The sequence below is a fragment of the Chiloscyllium plagiosum genome, unplaced genomic scaffold (genome assembly GCF_037043375.1).
Source record: "Chiloscyllium plagiosum isolate Xiang-an unplaced genomic scaffold, Cpla_swu_hap1 HiC_scaffold_39, whole genome shotgun sequence".
In the NCBI taxonomy this organism is placed as follows: Eukaryota; Metazoa; Chordata; class Chondrichthyes; order Orectolobiformes; family Hemiscylliidae; genus Chiloscyllium; species Chiloscyllium plagiosum.
In genome coordinates, this window is record NW_028270177.1 from 434318 (window position 1) to 453519 (window position 19202).

At 43.7% G+C, this 19202-nt stretch overlaps 1 protein-coding gene across 5 annotated transcripts in view; it reads right to left on the minus strand.

The window, feature by feature from the left end:
• The window catches only part of LOC122539576 (AP-3 complex subunit sigma-2), an 81476-nt gene extending 67077 nt beyond the window's left edge, over window positions 1-14399 (minus strand). For all 5 annotated transcript variants that reach the window (XM_043674571.2, XM_043674572.2, XM_043674570.2 and 2 more), the window contains exons 1-3: window positions 14300-14399; window positions 13245-13336; window positions 3261-3372 (exon numbers count right to left, since the gene is read on the minus strand). In XM_043674571.2, the coding sequence (XP_043530506.1) occupies window positions 3261-3372; window positions 13245-13336; window positions 14300-14368 (273 nt within the window). In that variant the 5' untranslated portion in view covers window positions 14369-14399. The remainder of the gene's footprint in view (window positions 1-3260; window positions 3373-13244; window positions 13337-14299) is intronic.
• Window positions 14400-19202: the final 4803 nt, after the last annotated feature.

Below are 19202 nucleotides of genomic sequence, written 5' to 3' on the forward strand. Positions count from 1 at the left end.
TCTTACTAATTGGAACAGACCAGGGTGATTTAATCAAGGTGTTTAAAATTATGTAGGGGCCTGATCTGTTTCTGTTAGTACAGTGATCAATAACATAGCTGCATTGATTCAAAGTCACTGGTATCTTATAGAGTAAAATTTCCTCTATACTATCTGATTCATCACTCCCAGGGCATGCACATGTGTTAGCTGGGAAGAATGCACCAAAACTTGTGCCCCACTGGTACACAAGCCATCATGAAATGAATAAAATCCTAATGGGGCCACCAAACTGACCAATTTGCCTGATTGTCTGCTATTCAAGACAAACAAATTCCCACCAGGTTTCATTATTAACAGAAAATAATTAATTATTGTAATACATTTAATGTAAACAAGTGGCAAAGAAAAGACTGACTTCCTAATCTACTCTGTACAACTTAAACTAAACCCCTTTAAACTCCAAATACATACATACACAGAATTACAACAGGCATAACACAGATGCTGTGACATGTATTATGGGTTAAAAATTACATATACAGGGAACAAAGTTCAGATTTCAAGATTGGGTTAAATTGTTTCTCAAGACTCCTTTTGGTTTCAGCAAAGATAATAATCTGTTACGTATAAAGTGATGGTTGTTCATCACTTTGACAGTTGACCCTGCAAATTTAGGTCTGGTTGAGTTTGAATTCCCTCTTAAGCTTTTTTTTCGCTTTTCACTCAGACCAGGAGGAGGAGGAGGATGTTTTCAGTTTTTTTGTCTCAGAGGTCTCTGGGTGCTCAGCATTTTTAGATTTGCAGCAATCTGCAGCTCGACTGATCCGAGGACTGTTTTCAGGCAGTTTTCCCTTAACTCAAAACCTCCTAAAGGTGCTCAGTCTCAAAGAAGTTATCTTAATTCTCTTGCACAGCTAACAGTGTGCATCACTTATCTTTTCCAAGATACAAAATGCTCCAAGCAATTCAGTGTCTAAATTCTCTTTCAGTTTATAGTCTAAATTGGGAAATACATGGTTTCTTACAACAGCAAGAGGTTAGATAAGAATGACATACCCTTTACACTGTTAGAGGTGTCTCTGATTTTTTTTGTTAATTTTATTCTTTTATCCATTTTGATTTGGAGCTGTGAATTGGGAACTGTGAGCCAAAATGACTTTTGAACTGTAAGTGACAGCTTGTGTTAAAATAAAACAGACAAAACAAGCTTTTGTTTACTCAAGAGGCCCGGTCCTTTTCTTCCACCCACCAACCTCCACATATATCGCATCATCCTCCATCACTTCTGCCACCTTCAAATGGACCCCATCACCAGAGATATATCTCTCTCCCCAGTCTCATCAGTGTTCCGGAGAGACCATTCCCTCTGCAGTTCCCTCATCAGATCCACGCCCTCCCACTAGCCCACATCCCACTCCTGGCACCTTCCCCTGCCATCCCAGGAAGTGCAAAACCTGAGCCCACAGCACCCCCCTTCACCTCCGTCCAAGGCCCCAAAGGATCCTTCCACATCTGTCAGAAATTTACCTGTACCTCCACACATCGTCTACTGTATCCGTTGTACCCAATGTGGTCTCCTCTACATTGGGGCGGCACGGTGGCAGGGGTGGCACGGTGGCACAGTGGCTAGCACTGCTGCCTCACAGCGCCAGAGACCCGGGTTCAATTCCCACCTCAAGGTGACTGACTGTGTGGAGTTTGCACGTTCTCCCGTGTCTGTGTGGGTTTCCTCCGGGTGCTCCGGTTTCCTCCCACAGTCCAAAGATGTGCAGGGTCAGGTGAATTGGCCATACTAAATTGCCTGTAGTGTTAGGTAAGGGGTAAATGTAAGGGTATGGGTGGGTTTCGCTTCGGCGGGTCGGTGTCGACTTGTTGGGCCGAAGGGCCTGTTTCCACACTGTAATGTAATGTAATCTAATCTAATGTAATCTAATCTAATCTAAAGGACGCCTACTTGGGATACTGTGCTTTTCCAGCACCACACTCTCAACTCCCATACTATTGCCTTTATCTCAGTGAACTGTAAAGGTGACTCTGATTGACAGCTTCAGAAAGTCAACCATTATTTGTGGCTGTCAAACAACCGATCATGAAAACCATTTAAATAATCTAAATTTAAGGTGAAGGGTGGAAGGTATAGGGGAGATGTCAGGGGTGGGTTCTTTACCCAGAGAGTGGTGGGGGCATGGAATGCGCTGCCCGTGGGAGTGGTAGAGTCGGAATCATTGGCGACCTTTAAGCGGCATTTGGATAGGTACATGGATGGGTACTTAATCTAGGTTAGAAGTTCGGCACAACATCGTGGGCCGAAGGGCCTGTTCTGTGCTGTATTGTTCTATGTTCTATGTTCTAATCTTGCCGGTTTTGTTGTTTTCTTTGTATTTATCCCATAACTGTATTTGTCTTTTCTGTGAATGCGATTGAAAACAAAAGTTTTTAGGTTTATAGCAAAGAACAATTAGATTACTTTGTTGTTTAATTTTACTCTGCCAAAGTTATGGCATTATTAATAAATTGCTAAATTTTCTGTTTAAGGTATAAACTGGAATTGATTATTCAAAAAGTCTGGTTAGGAACCATGGGAGTTGATTTTGAGGATTTTTTGAAGGCTTTAAATCTTGCTATGTTACAAATACAGGTAGGAAGGCTGATTGGATACAGTTGTCTAAATCAGTGTTGTAACAACACTCTCCCCAACAAACTCTCCAATGACAGGAACAGCACCAGATTAGATTCAAAGTAACACTTCGTCTACACCCTCATCAAGCATTTCCAGGACAGGTACTGCACGGGATAGATAGAGTCAAGCCCCCTCTACTCTTTTAAACTCAACTCTCTCTACTCTATTAAAGTGAAACTAAAGCTTCCCCTACGGTTTTAAACTGAAACGAAAGCTCCCTCACTGTCCCCATCATACATTCCTAGAACAGGTACAACACGGAGTTAGATATGGAGGCAAGCTTCATCTTTCGCATCCCCATCAAATACTTCTATGACAGTTACAGCCTTGGGTTAAATACAGAATTCAATCCAAAAGACTTTACAATAACATCAATAAAACGCACATGAACCTTTAAAACTCGATTGCCTCATGATTAGAAAGGGCATCTGGGTGTCTCTGGGTCAGCGTGGACAAGCTGAGTCAAATGGCTCCCCTCTGCAATATATCATTTCTGTAGTTTCTTTGAAAGCATTTATCTGGCTCTCCTGCTGAGAATTTCTGTCGACCCAATAGGACTAACTGAGTTATACTAGGAAAACGGCATCATCTCACAAACCTGTATCAAATCCAGAATTCCCAATTCACTCTCAGACGAGTCAACACAGAACAGGAAGTAGAGAGTAGCATAGTGTCGATATATCAGCTTGTAGTCAGACCCACCGATCAAACTGGAACAAATCAAAACCAATATTAACATTCAAAAAGGAGCAGGTAGATTCTTGAGTTGGCCAATAACAGTGTGAACAGGGACATATTTCCCATTCAGTAGCATCTCATGATTGGAATATCTCCAAGTCTGTTCTCAAATTGGCTGTTGGCTTTCTGCATGAAAAAGGTGTGGGCAACTGAGATTTATGCATTAAACTACAAAGCAAGCTACACCATTCTGTGATAGGATATGCATGACGAATCATCAAACTATTCCTGTCTTTCTTTATATCTTTAAATTGAAGTCTTACAAAAAGGAAAATAATATTCAACTGAACTTAACCACTGATTTTCTTTCTCTTTTATTTCCACAAATACTGCTAGTGAGGTCAACATTTGTTGCCCTTCAACTCACATCTCATAGGACACTTCAGAATCAACCATGTCGCTGTGGATCTTAAGTCACATGTAGGGCAGACTAAGTAAGAATGGCAGATTTCCTCCCCTAGAGGACTTTAGTGAATTAGAAACATTTTTACAATAAACATAATGAATATGATAGTCACCATTACCAAAACTAGTTTTATATCGCAGATTTGTTCACTGAATTAATATTCAATCAGCTGGCAGGATCAAGGATGTCTCAGAGAGGGTGCAGAATGTTCTCAATGGGGACAGGGACCAGCAGAAGGTCATTGTACACATTGGAACCAACGGCACAGGAAGGGAAAGGGATGAGATTCTGAAGGGAAAATATTGAAAGTCAGGCAGGAATTTAAAAAGGAGGCCCTCGAGGGTAGTAATATCTAGATTACTCCCGGTGATTCGAGCTAGTGAGGGTAGGAATAGGAGGATAGAGCAAATGAAAGTGTGGCTAAGGAGCTGGTGTATGGGAGAAGGATTCACATTTTTGGATCATTGGAATCTCTTCTGGGGTAGACGTGACCTGTACAAGAAGGATGGATTGCACCTGAATTGGAAGGGGACTAATATACGGGCAGAAAGATTTGCTAGAGCTGTTCAGGAGGATTTAAACTAGTAAGGTGGGGGAGTGGGACCCAGGGAGATAATGAGGAATGAGATCAATCTGAGACTGCTACGGTTGGGAAAAGGAGCGAGTCAAACAGTCAGGGCAGGCAGGGACAAAGCAGAGAACAAGGTAGGACTGATAAATTAAACTGCATTTACTACAATGCAAGGGGCCTAATGGGGAAGACAGATGAACTCAGGGCATGGTTAGGAACATGGGACTGGGCTTTCATAGCAATTATGGAAACATGGCTCAGGGATGGGCAGGACTGGCAGCTTAATGTTCCAGGATATAAATGCTACAAGAAGAATAGAAAAAGAGGCGAGAGAGGAGGGGGAGTGGTGTTTTTGATAAGGGACAGCACTACAGCTGTATGAGGGAGGATATTCCCTGACATACATCCAGAAGAGTTATTTGGGTGGAATTGAAGAATAAGAAAGGGATGATCACCTTATTGGGATTGTATTATAGACCCCCTCATTGTCAGGGGAAAATTGAGAAACAAATTTGTAAGGCAATCTCTGTTATCTGTAAGAATAACGGGGTGGTTATGGTAGGAGATTTTAACTTTCCAAATATAGACTGGGACTGCCATAGTGTTAAGGATTTAAATAGAGAGGAATTTGTTAAATGTGTACAAAAAAAGTTTCTGATTCACTATGTGGATGTACCAACTAAAGAAGATGCAACACTTGATCTACTCTTGGGAAATAAGTCGAGTGTGCAGTGCTGGAAAAGAACAGCAGGTCAGACAGCATCCGAGGAGCAGGAGAATCGACGTTTTGGGCAAAAATCCTTCATCAGGAAAATAAGACAGGGCAAGTGATTGAGGTGTCATTGGGGGAGGACTTTGGAGCCAATGACCAAATAGTGATGGAAAAGGACTGATCAGATCTAAAAGTTGAAGTTCTAAATTGCTGCTAATTTTGATGGTATTAGGCAAGAACTTTCAAAAGCTGATTGGGGGCAGATGTTTGCAGATAAAGGATCGCCTGGAAAAGGGGAAGCCTTCAAAAATAAGATAACAAGAGCGCAGAGACAGTGTATTCCTGTTAGGGTAAAAGGAAAGGCTGGAAGGTGTAGGCAATGCTGGATGACTACAGAAATTTAGGGTTTGGTTAAGAAAAAGAAGGAAGCATATATCAGATATAGACAGGATAGACTGAGTGAATCCTGACCTGCTGTACTTTTCAAGCACCACACTCTTGGCCCCTCAAAGATCAGCAGAAGGCCTTTGTGTGGAGCTGCAGGAGACGGGGCAGATGCTAAATGAGTATTTTGCATCAGTGTTTACTGTGGAAAAGGACATGGAAGATATGGAATGCAGGGAAATAGATGGTGACATCTTGAAAAATGTCCATATTACAAAAGAGGAAGTGTTGGATGTCTTGCAAAGCATAAAAGTGGATAAATCGCCAGGACCTGATCAGGTGTACCCTATAACTCTGTGGGAAGCTAGGGAAGTGATTGCTGGGCCCCTTGCTGAGGTATTTGTATCATCAATAGTCACAGGTGAGGTGCCAGAAGACTGGAGGTTGGCAAACGTGGTGCCACTGTTTAAAAAAGGTGGTAAGGACAAGCCAGGGAACTATAGACCAGTGAGCCTGACCTCGGTGGTGGGCAAGTTGTTGGAGGGAATCCTGAGGGACAGGATGTACATGTATTTGGAAAGGCAAGGACTGATTCAGGATACATTGATGACTGTATCGGCGCTACCTCGTGCTCCCACGAGGAGGTTGAACAGTTCATCCACTACACTAACACCTTCCACCCCAACCTCAAATTCACCTGGACAGTCTCGGACTCCTCCCTCCCCTTCCTAGACCTTTCTGTTTCTATCTCAGGCAACCAAATCAACACGGACATCTACTACAAACCAACCGACTCCCACAGCTACCTGGACTACACCTCCTCCCATCCTGCCCCCTGTAAAAACGCCATCCCATTCTCCCAATTCCTTCGTCTCCGCCGCATCTGCTCCCAGGAGGACCAGTTCAAAATACGTACAACACAGATGGCCTCCTTCTTCAAGGACCGCAATTTCCCCCCCGACGTGGTCGACGGTGCCCTCCACCGCATCTCCTCCACTTCCCGCTCCTCCGCCCTTGAGCCCCGCCCCTCCAACCGCCACCAGGACAGAACCCCACTGGTCCTCACCTACCACCCCACCAATCTCCATGTACAGCGCATCATCCGCCGTCACTTCCGCCACCTCCAAACAGACCCCAGCACCAAGGATATATTTCCCTCCCCTCCCCTATCAGCTTTCCGTAGAGACCACTCCCTCCGCGACTCCCTTGTCAGATCCACACCCCCCACCGACCCAACCTCCACTCCCGGCACCTTCCCTTGCAACCGCAGGAGGTGCAACACTTGCGCCCACACCTCCCCCCTCACTTCTCTCCAAGGCCCCAAAGGAAACTTCCATATCCGCCACAGATTCACCTGCACCTCCACCCACATCATCTACTGCATCCGCTGCAGCCGGTGTGGCCTCCTCTATATTGGGGAGACAGGCCGCCTACTTGCGGAGCGATTCAGAGAGCACCTCTGGGCCACCCGGACGAACCAACCCAACCAACCTGTAGCACAGCATTTCAACTCCCCCTCCCACTCCACCGAGGATATGCAGGTCATTGGACTCATCCACCGCCAAACCACAACAACCCGACGGTCGGAGGAGGAGCGTCTTATCTTCCGACTGGGAACCCTCCAACCGCAGGGGATGAACTTGGACTTCACCAGTTTCTTCATCCCCCCTCCCCCCACCTTGTCTCAGCCGGATCCCTCCAGCCCGGCACCGCCTTCCTGACCTGCAGTCTTCTTCTTGACCTCTCCGCCTCCATCCTACTCCGACCTATCACCCTCACCTTGACCTCTTTCCACCTATCACATTTCCAACGCCCCTCCTCCAAGTCCTTCCTCCCTACCTTTTATCTTCTCCTGCTGAACACTCTCTGCTCATTCCTGAAGAAGGGCCTGTGCCCGAAACGTCGAATCTCCTGTTCCCTGGATGCTGCCTGACCTGCTGTGCTGTTCCAGCAATAAAGTTTCAAAACTGATTCAGGATAGTCAACATGGCTTTATGCGTGGGAAATCATGTCTCACAATGTTGATTGAGTTTTTTGAAGAAGTAATAAAGAGGACTGATGAGGGCAGAGCGGTGGATGTGATCTTCAGCGGTGGACTTCAGTAAGGCATTCAACAAGGTTCCCCATGGGAGACTGGTGAGCAAGGTTAGATCTCATTGAAGAGAAAGTGAGGTCTGCAGATGCTGGAGATCAGAGATGGAAATGTGTTGCTGGAAAAGCGCAGCAGGTCAGGCAGCATCTAGGGAACAGGAGAATCGACGTTTCGGGCATTAGCCCTTCTTCAGGAATGAGGAAAGTTGGTCCAGCAGGCTAAGATAAAAGATAGGGAGGAGGGACTTGGGGGAGGGGCGTCGAAAATGTGATAGGTGGAAAGAGGTCAAGGTGAGGGTGATAGGTCAGACTGGGGTGGGGGCGGAGAGGTCGGGAAGAAGATTGCAGGTTAGGAAGGCGGTGCTGAATTTGATGCCCCAAAGGAAACTTCCATATCCGCCACAGATTCACCTGTACCTCCACACATATCATCTATTGCATCCTTTGCACCCGATGTGGCCTCCTCTATATTGGGGAGACGGGCTGCCTACTTGCGGAGCGTTTCAGGGAACACCTCTGGGACACCCGGACCAACCAACCCAACCACCCTGTAGCTCAACATTTCAATTCCCCCTCCCACTCCACCAAGGATATGCAGGTCTTTGGACTCCTCCATCGTCAGACCACAGCGAAACGACGGTTGGAGGAAGAACGCCTCATCTTCCGGCTAGGAACCCTCCAACCACAAGGGATGAACTCGGATTTCACCAGTTTCCTCATTTCCCCTCCCCCCAGTCTGTCTCAGTCAAATCCATCAAATTCAGCACCGCCTTCCTAACCTGCAATCTTCTTCCCCCGGGTGCTTTAGATGGGTCAGTTTTTGTCCAGTGCATGCAGGTTGGTTTCCTGACCACAATTCGGCTATGTTTACTTTAGCGATGGAAAGGGATAGGTATATACCGCGGGGCAAGAATTATAACTGGGGTAAAGGCAATTATGTTGCAAGGCAAGATTTAGGATGCGTAGGATGGGAAAGGGAACTGCAGGGAATGGGCACAATTGAAATGTGGAGCTTATTCGAGAAACAGCTACTGCAGGTCCTTGTTAAATGTGTACTTGTCAGGCAGGGAGGAAGTGGTCAAGCAAGGGAGCCCTGGTTTACTAAAGAATGTGAATCTCTAGTCAAGAGGAAGAAGGCCTATGGAGGATGAGATATAAAGGCTCAGGTAGGGCACTTGAGAGTTACAGGTTAATCAGGAAACACCTAAAGAAACAGTTAAGAGGAGCCAGGAGGAGATATGACAAGTCATTGGCAGACAGGATCAAGGAAAACCATAAGGCTTTCTATCGGTATATCTGGAATAAAAGAATCACTACAGAAAGATTAGGGCCAATCAAGGATAGTAGTGGGAAGTTGTGCGTGGAGTCAGAGGAGATAGGGGAAGCGCTAAAAAAATATTTTTCATCAGTATTCACACTAGAAAAAGACAATGTTGGCAAGGTAAATACTGAGATACAGGCTACCAGACGAGACAAGATTGAGGTTCACAAGGAGGAGTTGTTAGCAATTCTGGAAAGTGTAAAAATAGATAAGTCCCCTGGGCTGGATGAGATTTATCCTAGGGAGGAGATTGCAGAGCCTTTGGCTTTGATCTTTATGTCATCATTGTCGACAGGAATAGTGCCAGAAGACTGGAGGATAGCAAATGCTGTTCCCTTGTTGAAGAAGGGGAGTCAGGACAACCCTGGTAATTAGAGGCCAGTGAGTCTTACTTCAGTTGTGGGTAAGGTGTTGGAAAATGTTATAAGAGTTAGGATTTATAATCATCTAGAAAGGAATAGTTTGATTAGGGATAGTCAACACGGTTGTGAAGGGTAGGTCATGCCTCACTAACTTTATTGAGTTCTTTAAGAACATGACGAAACAGGTGGATGAAGGTAAAGCAGTTGATGTGGTGCATATGGACTTCAGTAACCCATTTGATAAGGTTCCCCATGGGATTGAGGGGGATTTAGCAGTTTTGATCAGAAATTGGCTATCTGAAAGAAGACAGAAATTGGTGGTTGATGAGAAATATTCATCCTGGAGCTCAGTTACCAGCGGTGTACCACAAAGATCTGTTTTGTATTGACTGCTGTTTGTCATTTTTATTAATGACCTGGACGAGGGTGTAGAAGGATGGGTTAGTAAATTTGCAGATGACACTAAGGTCGGCAGAGTTGTGGATAGTGCAGAAGGATACCTCAGTTACAGAGGGACATAGATATGCCGCAGAGCTGAGCTAAGAGGTGGCAAATGGAGTTTAATGCGGAAGTGTGAGGTGATTCTCTTTGGAAGGACCAACTGGAATAAAGAGTACTAGGCTAAAGGTAAGATTCTTGGTAGTGCAGATGGGTAGAGGGATCTCAGTGTCCAAATACATAGATCCCTGAAAGTTGCCACCCAGGTAGATAGGATTGTAAAGAAGGCATACGGTGTGTTAGCCTTTATTGGTAGAGGGACTCAGTTTCAGAACCATTAGGTGATGCTGCAGCTGTACAAAATTTTGCTGTGGCTGCATTTGGAGTATTGCATATAGTTCTGGACACCTCAGTATAGGAAGGATATGGAAGCTTTGGAAAGGGGTCAGAGGAAATTTACTCGGAAGTTGCCAGGTATAGAGGGAAGGTCTTACGAGGAAAGGCTGGGGCACTTGAGGCTGTTTTCATTAAAGAGAAGATTGAGAGGTGACTTAATTGAGACATACAAGATAATCAGAGGGTTAGACAGGGTGGGCAGTGCAAGCCTTTTTCCTCGGATGGCCAGCACGAGGAGACATAGTTTTAAATTGAGGGGCGACAGATGTAGGACAAGTGTCAGAGGTAGTTTCTTAACTCAGAGAGTAGTATGGGCATGGAACGCATTGCCTGCAACAGTAGACTCGTCAAATTTAAGGACATTTAAATGGTCATTGCATTAACATATGGATGAAAATGGAATAGTGTAGGTTAGATGGGCTTCAAATTGGTGTTACAAGTCGGCACAACATAAAGGGCCAAAGGGCCTGTACTGCACTGTAGTGTTCAATGTTCTGGTTTCCTCCCAGAATGAAAAGATGTGCAGCTTAGGTGGTTTTGCCATGCTAAATTGCTCCATAGTGTACCAAGAATTTGTGGGCTAAGTGGATTAGCCATGGGAAATGTGGGGTTATGGGGATTAGCAGGGGTCTGGACAGTTGTTAGACTTGACGGGCCAAATCCTCTGCAAGCATTCTATGAAGCAGTGAGGTTTGATTCTTACCTCAGTGCATTCACCTGAGTCTCTAATTCACTCTTCCAAACCACCAACAGACCTGCAGCAAGCTCTATTCCTGTATCTGCTTTATAAGCGTAAGAATTATGTAGTTCATGCTGCCTCTCACAAACTTAAATATCATCTAATTTATCATTCTGTCAACATGAAATCTATTGCTTTTTGATTTTATTTCAGAACTACAAGAGGGCAGGTTTGGGGGTAATAACTAAATATGGAAATGTTGTAGATTGCGGGTAGTAGGGATATTCCGGGTAACTACAGACCATTGAGCCTGATGTCGATGGTGGGGAAGTTGCTAGAGAAGGTACTGAGGGATAGGATCTATTTATATTTAGAAAAGAATGGTCTTATCAGTGATAGGCAACATGGTTTTGTGTGGGGAGATCGTGCCTTACCAACTTAATAGAGTTCTTCAAGGAAGTGACCAAGTTGATAGATGAAGGAAGGGCTGTTGATGTCATATACGTGGACTTTAGTAAGTCGTTTGATAAGGCTCCCCATGGTAGATTAATGGAGAAAGTGAAGTCACATGGTGTGCAGGGTGTTCTAGCTAGGTGGATAAAGAACTGGTTGAGCAACAGGAGACAGAGAGTAGTAGATCAAGGGAGTTTCTTGAAATGGAGAAAGGTGACAAGTGATGTTCCACAGGGGTCAGTGTTGGGGCCACTGTTTTTATAATATACCTAAATGATCTGGAAGAGGGCACTGTTGGTATGATCAGCAAGTTTGCAAATGACACACAGATTGGTGGAGTAGCAGAAAGCATAAGGGACTGTCAGAGAATACAGGAGGATATAGATAGACTGGAGAGTTGGGCGTAAAGGTGGCAGACGGTTTTCAATCCAGACAAATGTGAGGTAATACATTTAGGCAAGACTAATTCTAGAGCGAATTATACAATGAACAGAAGAGCCTTGGGAAAAGTTGATGGGCAGAGAGATCTGGGAGTGCAGGTCCATTGTACCCTGAAGGTTGCTGCACAGATGGATAGAGTGGTCAAGAAGGCATATGGTATGCTTGCCTTCACTGGACGAGGTATTGAGTATAAGAGTTGGCAAGTCATGTTAAAATTGTACAAGACATTGGTTCGGCTGCATTTAGAATATTGTGTTCTGGTCGCCCCATTACCAAAAGGATGTGGATGCTTTGGAGAGCATACAGAAAAGGTTTACGAGGACGTTGCCTGGTATGGAAGGCGCTAGCTACGAAGAAAGGTTGAGTAGGCTAGGTTTATTTTCATTAGAAAAAAGGAGATCGAGGGGGGGACCTGATTGAGGTTTACAAAATCATGAAGGGTATAGACAGGGTGGATAGAGACAAGCTTTTTCCCATGGTGAAGGATTCAATAACGAGAGGTCACACTTTCAAGGTGAGAGGTGAAAAGTTTAAGGGGGATTAGATTAGATTAGATTACTTACAGTGTGGAAACAGGCCCTTCGGCCCAACAAGTCCACACCGACCCGCCGAAGCGTAACCCACCCATACCCCTACAATTACCCCTTTACCTAACACTACGGGCAATTTAGCATGGCCAATTCACCTGACTTGCACATCTTTGGACTGTGGGAGGAAACCGGAGCCCCCGGAGGAAACCCACGCAGACACGGGGAGAACGTGCAAACTCCACACAGTCAGTCGCCTGAGTCGGGAATTGAACCCGGGTCTCTGGCGCTGCGAGGCAGCAGTGCTAACCACTGTGCCACCGTGCCGCCCACAAATACGCGGTAAGTACTTCACACAGAGGGTGGTGAGCGTTTGGAACGCGTTGCCAGCAGAGGTGGTAGAGGCAGGCACGGTAGATTCATTTAAGATGCGCTTGGATAAATGCATGAGTAGGTGGGGAGTAGAGGGATACAGATGCTTAGGAATTGACCGACAGGTTTAGACATTACATTTTGATCGGCTCAGGCTTGGAGGGCCGAAGGGCCTGTTCCTGGGCTGTAAATTTTCTGTGTTCTTTCTTATAACACAATTTGCTAGCAAATCATCAAGATTCACTCCAGATAGGATTTGATCATTTTACAGTATAAAAGAATTAGTGAATTTAACACTGTCTGGGAGCTAAATTAACATGTTCTGTTCAAAATTTGCACGACTGTTAACTAAATTGTTTATATTAATTCAGCTTCATGATAATCACAATTAGAAACATCAAGATAACAATGTGGAAGTGAACCACTTATTCTTACTCATTTTGTTAATCAATCCTCAACACAAACTCTTAAAAGAGCCCTAATCTCATAAACACTAATTTTTTGTGACATCATATCTTGAAAACCCAAATGAACCAACTCCACTCCTCCTTCTTTCCCTATCATGTTTACCACAGCCCCAAACATTTATAACATAGTGTGCATGTGGTGCCCCACCTATAGGAGCTGAGCAGTAAAAATCTGTCCAGACCAACTGCCACTTGGGAGTTTCTTCAATAATCAACCCACTCACCTGCCACCTTCCAAAAAGTTGCAGACATTTTCATCTCTCCTGGAGACTAGATGGAACGTCTCTCGGATGATCTGCTGTTGCATGTCCTCTGACTGAAGTTTCAAAACAAACATATAAGCTTTGAGAACTACTGAAGCTGTTGCTGTGACACTGGTGGTGCTCAAAGAAACAAGCACAGCACCAATCAACATTACAACTGAACAGCATGTGTAGTCTTCAGTCAAAAATGGAAAGACAAGCACATGCAGATCTACTAGAAATAAACAGAATATACACTCTGCAGTCTTTCGGAACAAGATCCACATTAATAGGGATACAATTACATCAATCATTGTGAATTCGTTCTCAAATTATTTCATTATGAGTCCCAGATATAGAGAGCCAGAAGTGCACCAACAGCAATTGGGTAGGAATGAAAGCATTCAGTTTAGGATTTCCAATTAATAAACGTATTCATACAATTTAAGGACAGCAATTGGGAACAAAGGTGATGGACAGAAAAAAAAACCTAAATACTGAAATTGTACAAGGAATGGCAAAATCATATTTGACTTCGTTGATTTTTATAGGTAAAAACTGAAAGAGTCAACAAGGTCATTTAAAAGTGTTTCCTAAAGTACAGCAAAATTGACTTCATAAAAATTGAAATGAGATGGAAGAGGTAAGGTCAGGAAATATGACACAATGGTGACAGGTTAAGTTTAATTGTGGAGGAATTGCAGAGTGGGGTCGCCCAGAGCCCAGCGTTGAGACCCCTACTCTTCCGCATGTATATTAATGGATATAACCTAGCCACAGAGACATTAATGATAGCTTTAGGATGAGAAATGTTAATAAACACTGAGGAGATCGGCGGGCTGGATAGTAGTGTAAAGCGGTGCTTGTGAGGAGATGGGTTTTGGAAAGGAGACTCTCTGGACCATGGCGGACGGTAAAGGCCAGGAGCTGGAGCGGGACGGTCATAGATTTTGGATTTTTTACACAAAACCGTTTTTAAATGAAATATTCGCCCAAAGTGGCCGGGGGGGAGCCAAGTCCCAGGCTCGGGTACTCACGAAGCGTTCATAGAAACGGCTGAGCCGCGGCTTCCCATGATTATTAAAGATCAGAATCGCCTTAATCATTCTGCCATTCACTGGTGCTACACCACTTCCTGTCCCCCGCCTCCCGGCGCAACGCCTCTTCCGGTCCCCCACTGTAGCACCTTGAAGAGCTGGGCTCACACAATGTTGTTGGACAGATTAGATTACATTACAGTGTGGAAACAGGCCCTTCGGCCCAACAAGTCGACACCGACCCGCCGAAGCGCAACCCACCCATTCCCCTACATTTACCCCTTACCTAACACTACGGGCAATTTAGCATGGCCAATTCACCTGACCTGCACATCTTTGGACTGTGGGAGGAAACCGGAGCACCCGGAGGAAACCCACGCATTCACGGGGAGAACGTGCAAACTCCACACAGTCAGTCGCCTGAGGCGGGAATTGAACCCGGGTCTCTGGCGCTGTGAGGCAACAGTGCTAACCACTGTGCCACCCATAAAGTTTCAGGATTGTGACTCAGCGGCACTGAGGGAATAGCGAAATATTTCCAAGTTAGGATGGTGAGTGACATGGAGGGAAACTAGCAGGGGGTGCTATCCCCATGTATCTGCTGCCCTTGTTCTTCTAGATGGAAGTGGTTGTGCGTTTAAGAAGGTGCTGTTTGAGCATCGTTGGTGAATTACTGCAGTGCGACTTGTTGATGGTAAACAATGCTGTTATTGAGTGTTGATGGTGGAAGGAGTGGATGTGGTGCCAATAGAGTGGGCTGCTTTGTCTTGGATGGTGTCAAGCTTGTTGGGTGTTCTTGGAGCTGCACCCATTCAAGAAGTGGAGATTATTCCATCACACTCCTGACTTGCAGATGGTGGACAGGCTTTGGGGAGTCAGGTGAGCTCCTCACTGCAGCAGTCTGCACTTCTGACTTGCTCTTGTAGCCACAGTGTTTAAATGACTAGTTCAGTTCAATTTCTGGTCAGTGGCAACCTCTAGGATGTGGACAGTGGTGGATTCTTAGGGGGCCTATAAACTACTCCCCCACAAATGACCCTTTAAACTTTCTATCTCTTATCTCTATCCAAAAAATATCATGCTGGGTCCACTGTTTTTTGTCATTTATAAATGAATATGTGAGTATAGAAGGAATAGAATGTAGGAACAAAAGAGAAATACAACACAGAAGCAGGACTTTTGGTCCTCCAAGCCTGTGCTGTTCATCATGCCCTAGCTAAACTGAAAAACAAACCTGACTTGATGTGGTCCATATTCCTCCATTCCCTCCCTATTCACCTAACCATCCAGATGCCTCTTAAATGTTGACAAGTGCCTGCTTCCAATACCTCTTCTGGCAGTGCATTCCAGTCTCCTACCACTCTCTGTGAGATAATCTTCCCCCACACATTTACCTTCAACTTTCCCCTCTCACCTTAAACCTCTGACCTCTTGTAATTGAAATTTCAACACTGGGAAAAAAAACCTCTGACTATCCATCCTATCTATGCCTCTCATTATTCTGTGGATCTCTAGCAGGTCTCCTCTCAGCTACTATCTTTCCAGTGAACACAATTCTAATCATTTTTAATCTTTTCTCATAGCCAATGCCCTGAGCTGAGGTAACATCCCAGTGAGACTTCTCTCCAAAGCTTCCACATCCTTCTGGTAGTATGGTGACCAAAACTGCACATGGTACTCCAAATGTGGCCAAACAAGGGTTTTATATAGCTATAACATGTCTTATGAAGATGTGGGTGTACTGTACCTTTAAAAGAGTTAAAAGCTAGCAGAACTACCAGACAGCAAGTGTTCTGAACAAGATATAATGTTACATGTGCTTGAGTAGCTTGGATAGCTGGTTGCCTGGAAATGACAAAACAGATCTGAATCAGGCCAATCAATTTTAAATTATACCCCAACAAAACCAAACTCCAATCAAATTTGAATTTACTATATTGACAATCTTAAAAGCCAATGACACAATCTGATGCTTTGGGGTATAAGACTGGAGAAAACTGAACAGTTGGGAGGAGAACCGTCAAGTCACCAGCATCTGCAGACTGCCAGAGAATAGCTCTCTTCAGGGTATCTTTATTGATCAGTGACCTGTGAAGCAGAAATCCCTAAGAAGAAGAAAATTCGACATCTGGCTGGTTCTTGAAAAGTTGAATTTCGGTGAATCTTAATCAGGGGTTTTATTGGACTAGTATTATAGAAGGGAAAGTAAAAGATAGGTTAGAGGAAGGAGTTGTAAATAGTTGTTAGTTAATTATTCTGTTATATTTTAAGAAATAAAGTTGTTACTTTATACTTCAACTAGTTCTTGGCCTCTCGAATTTTTGCAGATTACTGCACGGGATAAATCTTTTCTGTGTTGCTGGTTTAAATTAAGCAGGAGGGTTTACCATGTGTTGTAACGGTTTGTGGGCTCATTGTCGGGATTTGAACTGGTTTGAACAGGTTTGGGGGTACGAAAAATCCTAGCAGATTTAAATACCTGCAGGTTAGTGTCCTAGATTTTTAAATAAAACGTAGGTGAGGCAGTTTGTTTACTTTCGGTGACTTGTGGTAGATTAAATTGAAAGTGAGAGAAATGGCCCTTAAAATTGCTAAAGAGGTTCTGGGATTTGAAGATGATTATCAAATTTGCCAAGAAATTTAGAAGGAAAGAAAAAAGCCATACTTTTAGAATTAACAAATAAGTTAGATTTGGGTTTAACCAAGGACAAAAATAAAGCTGAAAATGTAAAGGAGTTTCTCAAACACTTAGGTGTATCAGAGAAACAGACAAGTGCGAAGGACATAGCAAAACCTAAATTACAATTGAGGAAAATGGAGTTAGAAGATAAACAAAGGGGGAGAGAGAAAGGGAGAGAGAGAGAAAGTTCTTAGCTGAGCAAAGAGAGAGAATTTGAACTTGAGAAGTTGCAACTTAGTAAGCAAAGTCAAGTTAACAGGATGGAGATTGTAGTCTCACAATCCAGGTCTTTTTCAATATATAATTTCAGTTAATTTACACTATAAACATTGACTATAAATTCTGCGTCTTACGATCTTATACTCCACAACCGCTCTGAAGCAGCACTCTTCACCAGAAGTAGCGCTCTGAAAGCTAGGCTTCCAAATAAATCTGTTTGACTATAACCTGGTGTTGTGTGACTTTTAAGGATGGAGATTTAAAGAGAAGTTAGTGATATAAACAAATATGTCAAAACTGCTACACTTTGATGAGAAATTTCATTTGAAAATTTGGTTAGGCAGATAGAGTGGTCCAAGGATTTATGGGTAATGCTAGTTCAGACTCAAATGGTCGGCAAAGGTAGTGAGGTATTTGCCATGCTGTCAGATGAGGTGTCAAGAGATTATGAAGAAGCTAAACAGGCTATTTTAAGTGCTTATGAATTGGTACCAGAAGCCTATAGACAGCGGTTCAGAAACACAAAGAAGGGATCACATTAGACTTGTGTTGAATTCCAAAGAATTAAATAGTCATTTTAATCGATGGGTGCGTGCTTTAAAAATAGATAGGACGTTTGAGGCTCTAAGAGCGATTATTCTGCTGGAGGAGTTTAAAAACGAACTTCCAGAGATGGTAAGAATTCACGTGGAGGAATAAAAAGTTCAGGAAGTAAGAAGGGCAGCAGAATTAGCAGATGAGCAAATGTTGGTGCATAAGACAAGCTCCTGGCCAGAATTTCATCCTGTGAGGGATAGAAGTTGGGAGAAAGGAGGATCCTACGGTATGGAACTAAGAGTAGAGAGCACTGGTAAGAATTTACCACAGAATAAAAAAGAGGATGGAAAGGAGGAGAAAGGCCTCGGGCATTTTCATTATAATATAGTGGGACACAGAAAATTACAGTGCCAGTGGTTTCAGAAGTGTGGTATCAGACCTTGAAGACCATGTTGAGAGCATACTGTCAGGATTACCCAAATGATTGGGATAAAGGAATCCCATTCATATAGTTTGCCATTAGAGATGCCCTAAACGAATCTACTCAGTTCACTCCCTTCGAGTTAATATTCGGTCATGAAGCGAGAGGCCCTTTGAAATTAATTAAAGAAAAATTGACAGAATCAAAGTCGGTAATTTCACATTTAGATTGTGTATTGGAGGTGAGGTAGAGACTAAATTGTGTAGGTGAGTTAGCTAAACAGCATCTAAAGAGGGCACAGTATAGAATGAAGCAGGTGGCAGATAAAAGTTCTGAGATTCAGACATTTTCCCGAGGGGATGATGTGTTAGTACTGTTACCATTAATAGGAGATCCTTTCAAAACCAGGTTTAGTGGTCCCTATCAAATTGGAAAAAAAAAGTTGAATCAGGTGAACTATCTAGTAAAGATGCCAGATCAAAAAAAAAGGTTTCGGGTATGTCATGTGAACATGTTGAAACCGTATTATACTAGAGAGAAAGAACCAGAAAAACAGACGTTAGTTACTGCCCTGCAGAGTGAGGAATCAAATCCAGATGATGTGGATTTTGATGTGCCTCAAAATAGATGAAAAAATGAAGAATGGATATCCCATTATCTCCATATGAGGAGTGGGATAGCTTAGTAAGCTCTCTATCTCAAGAGCATAGAACGCAGTTGAAAGATTTGTTATTGCAGTATAAGGACATATGTAAAATCAAATGGGGAGGACTAATGTTATTGTACATGAAGCAGATGTAGGGAATACTGCTCCAATAAAACAACATCCCTATTGGCTTAATCCTTTCAAAGCCAGGCAGGTCCAGGTGGAGGTGGAGGCCATGCTCAACGAGGACATTGTTGAACCAAGCCAGAACGAGTGGAGTTTATCGATCGTCTTAGTTCCCAAACTGGACAGGACTCAACGATTCTGCGTGAATTATCGGAAGGTCAACGCAGTTATAAAATTGGACTCCTATCTAATTCCTAGATTGGAGGACTGTATC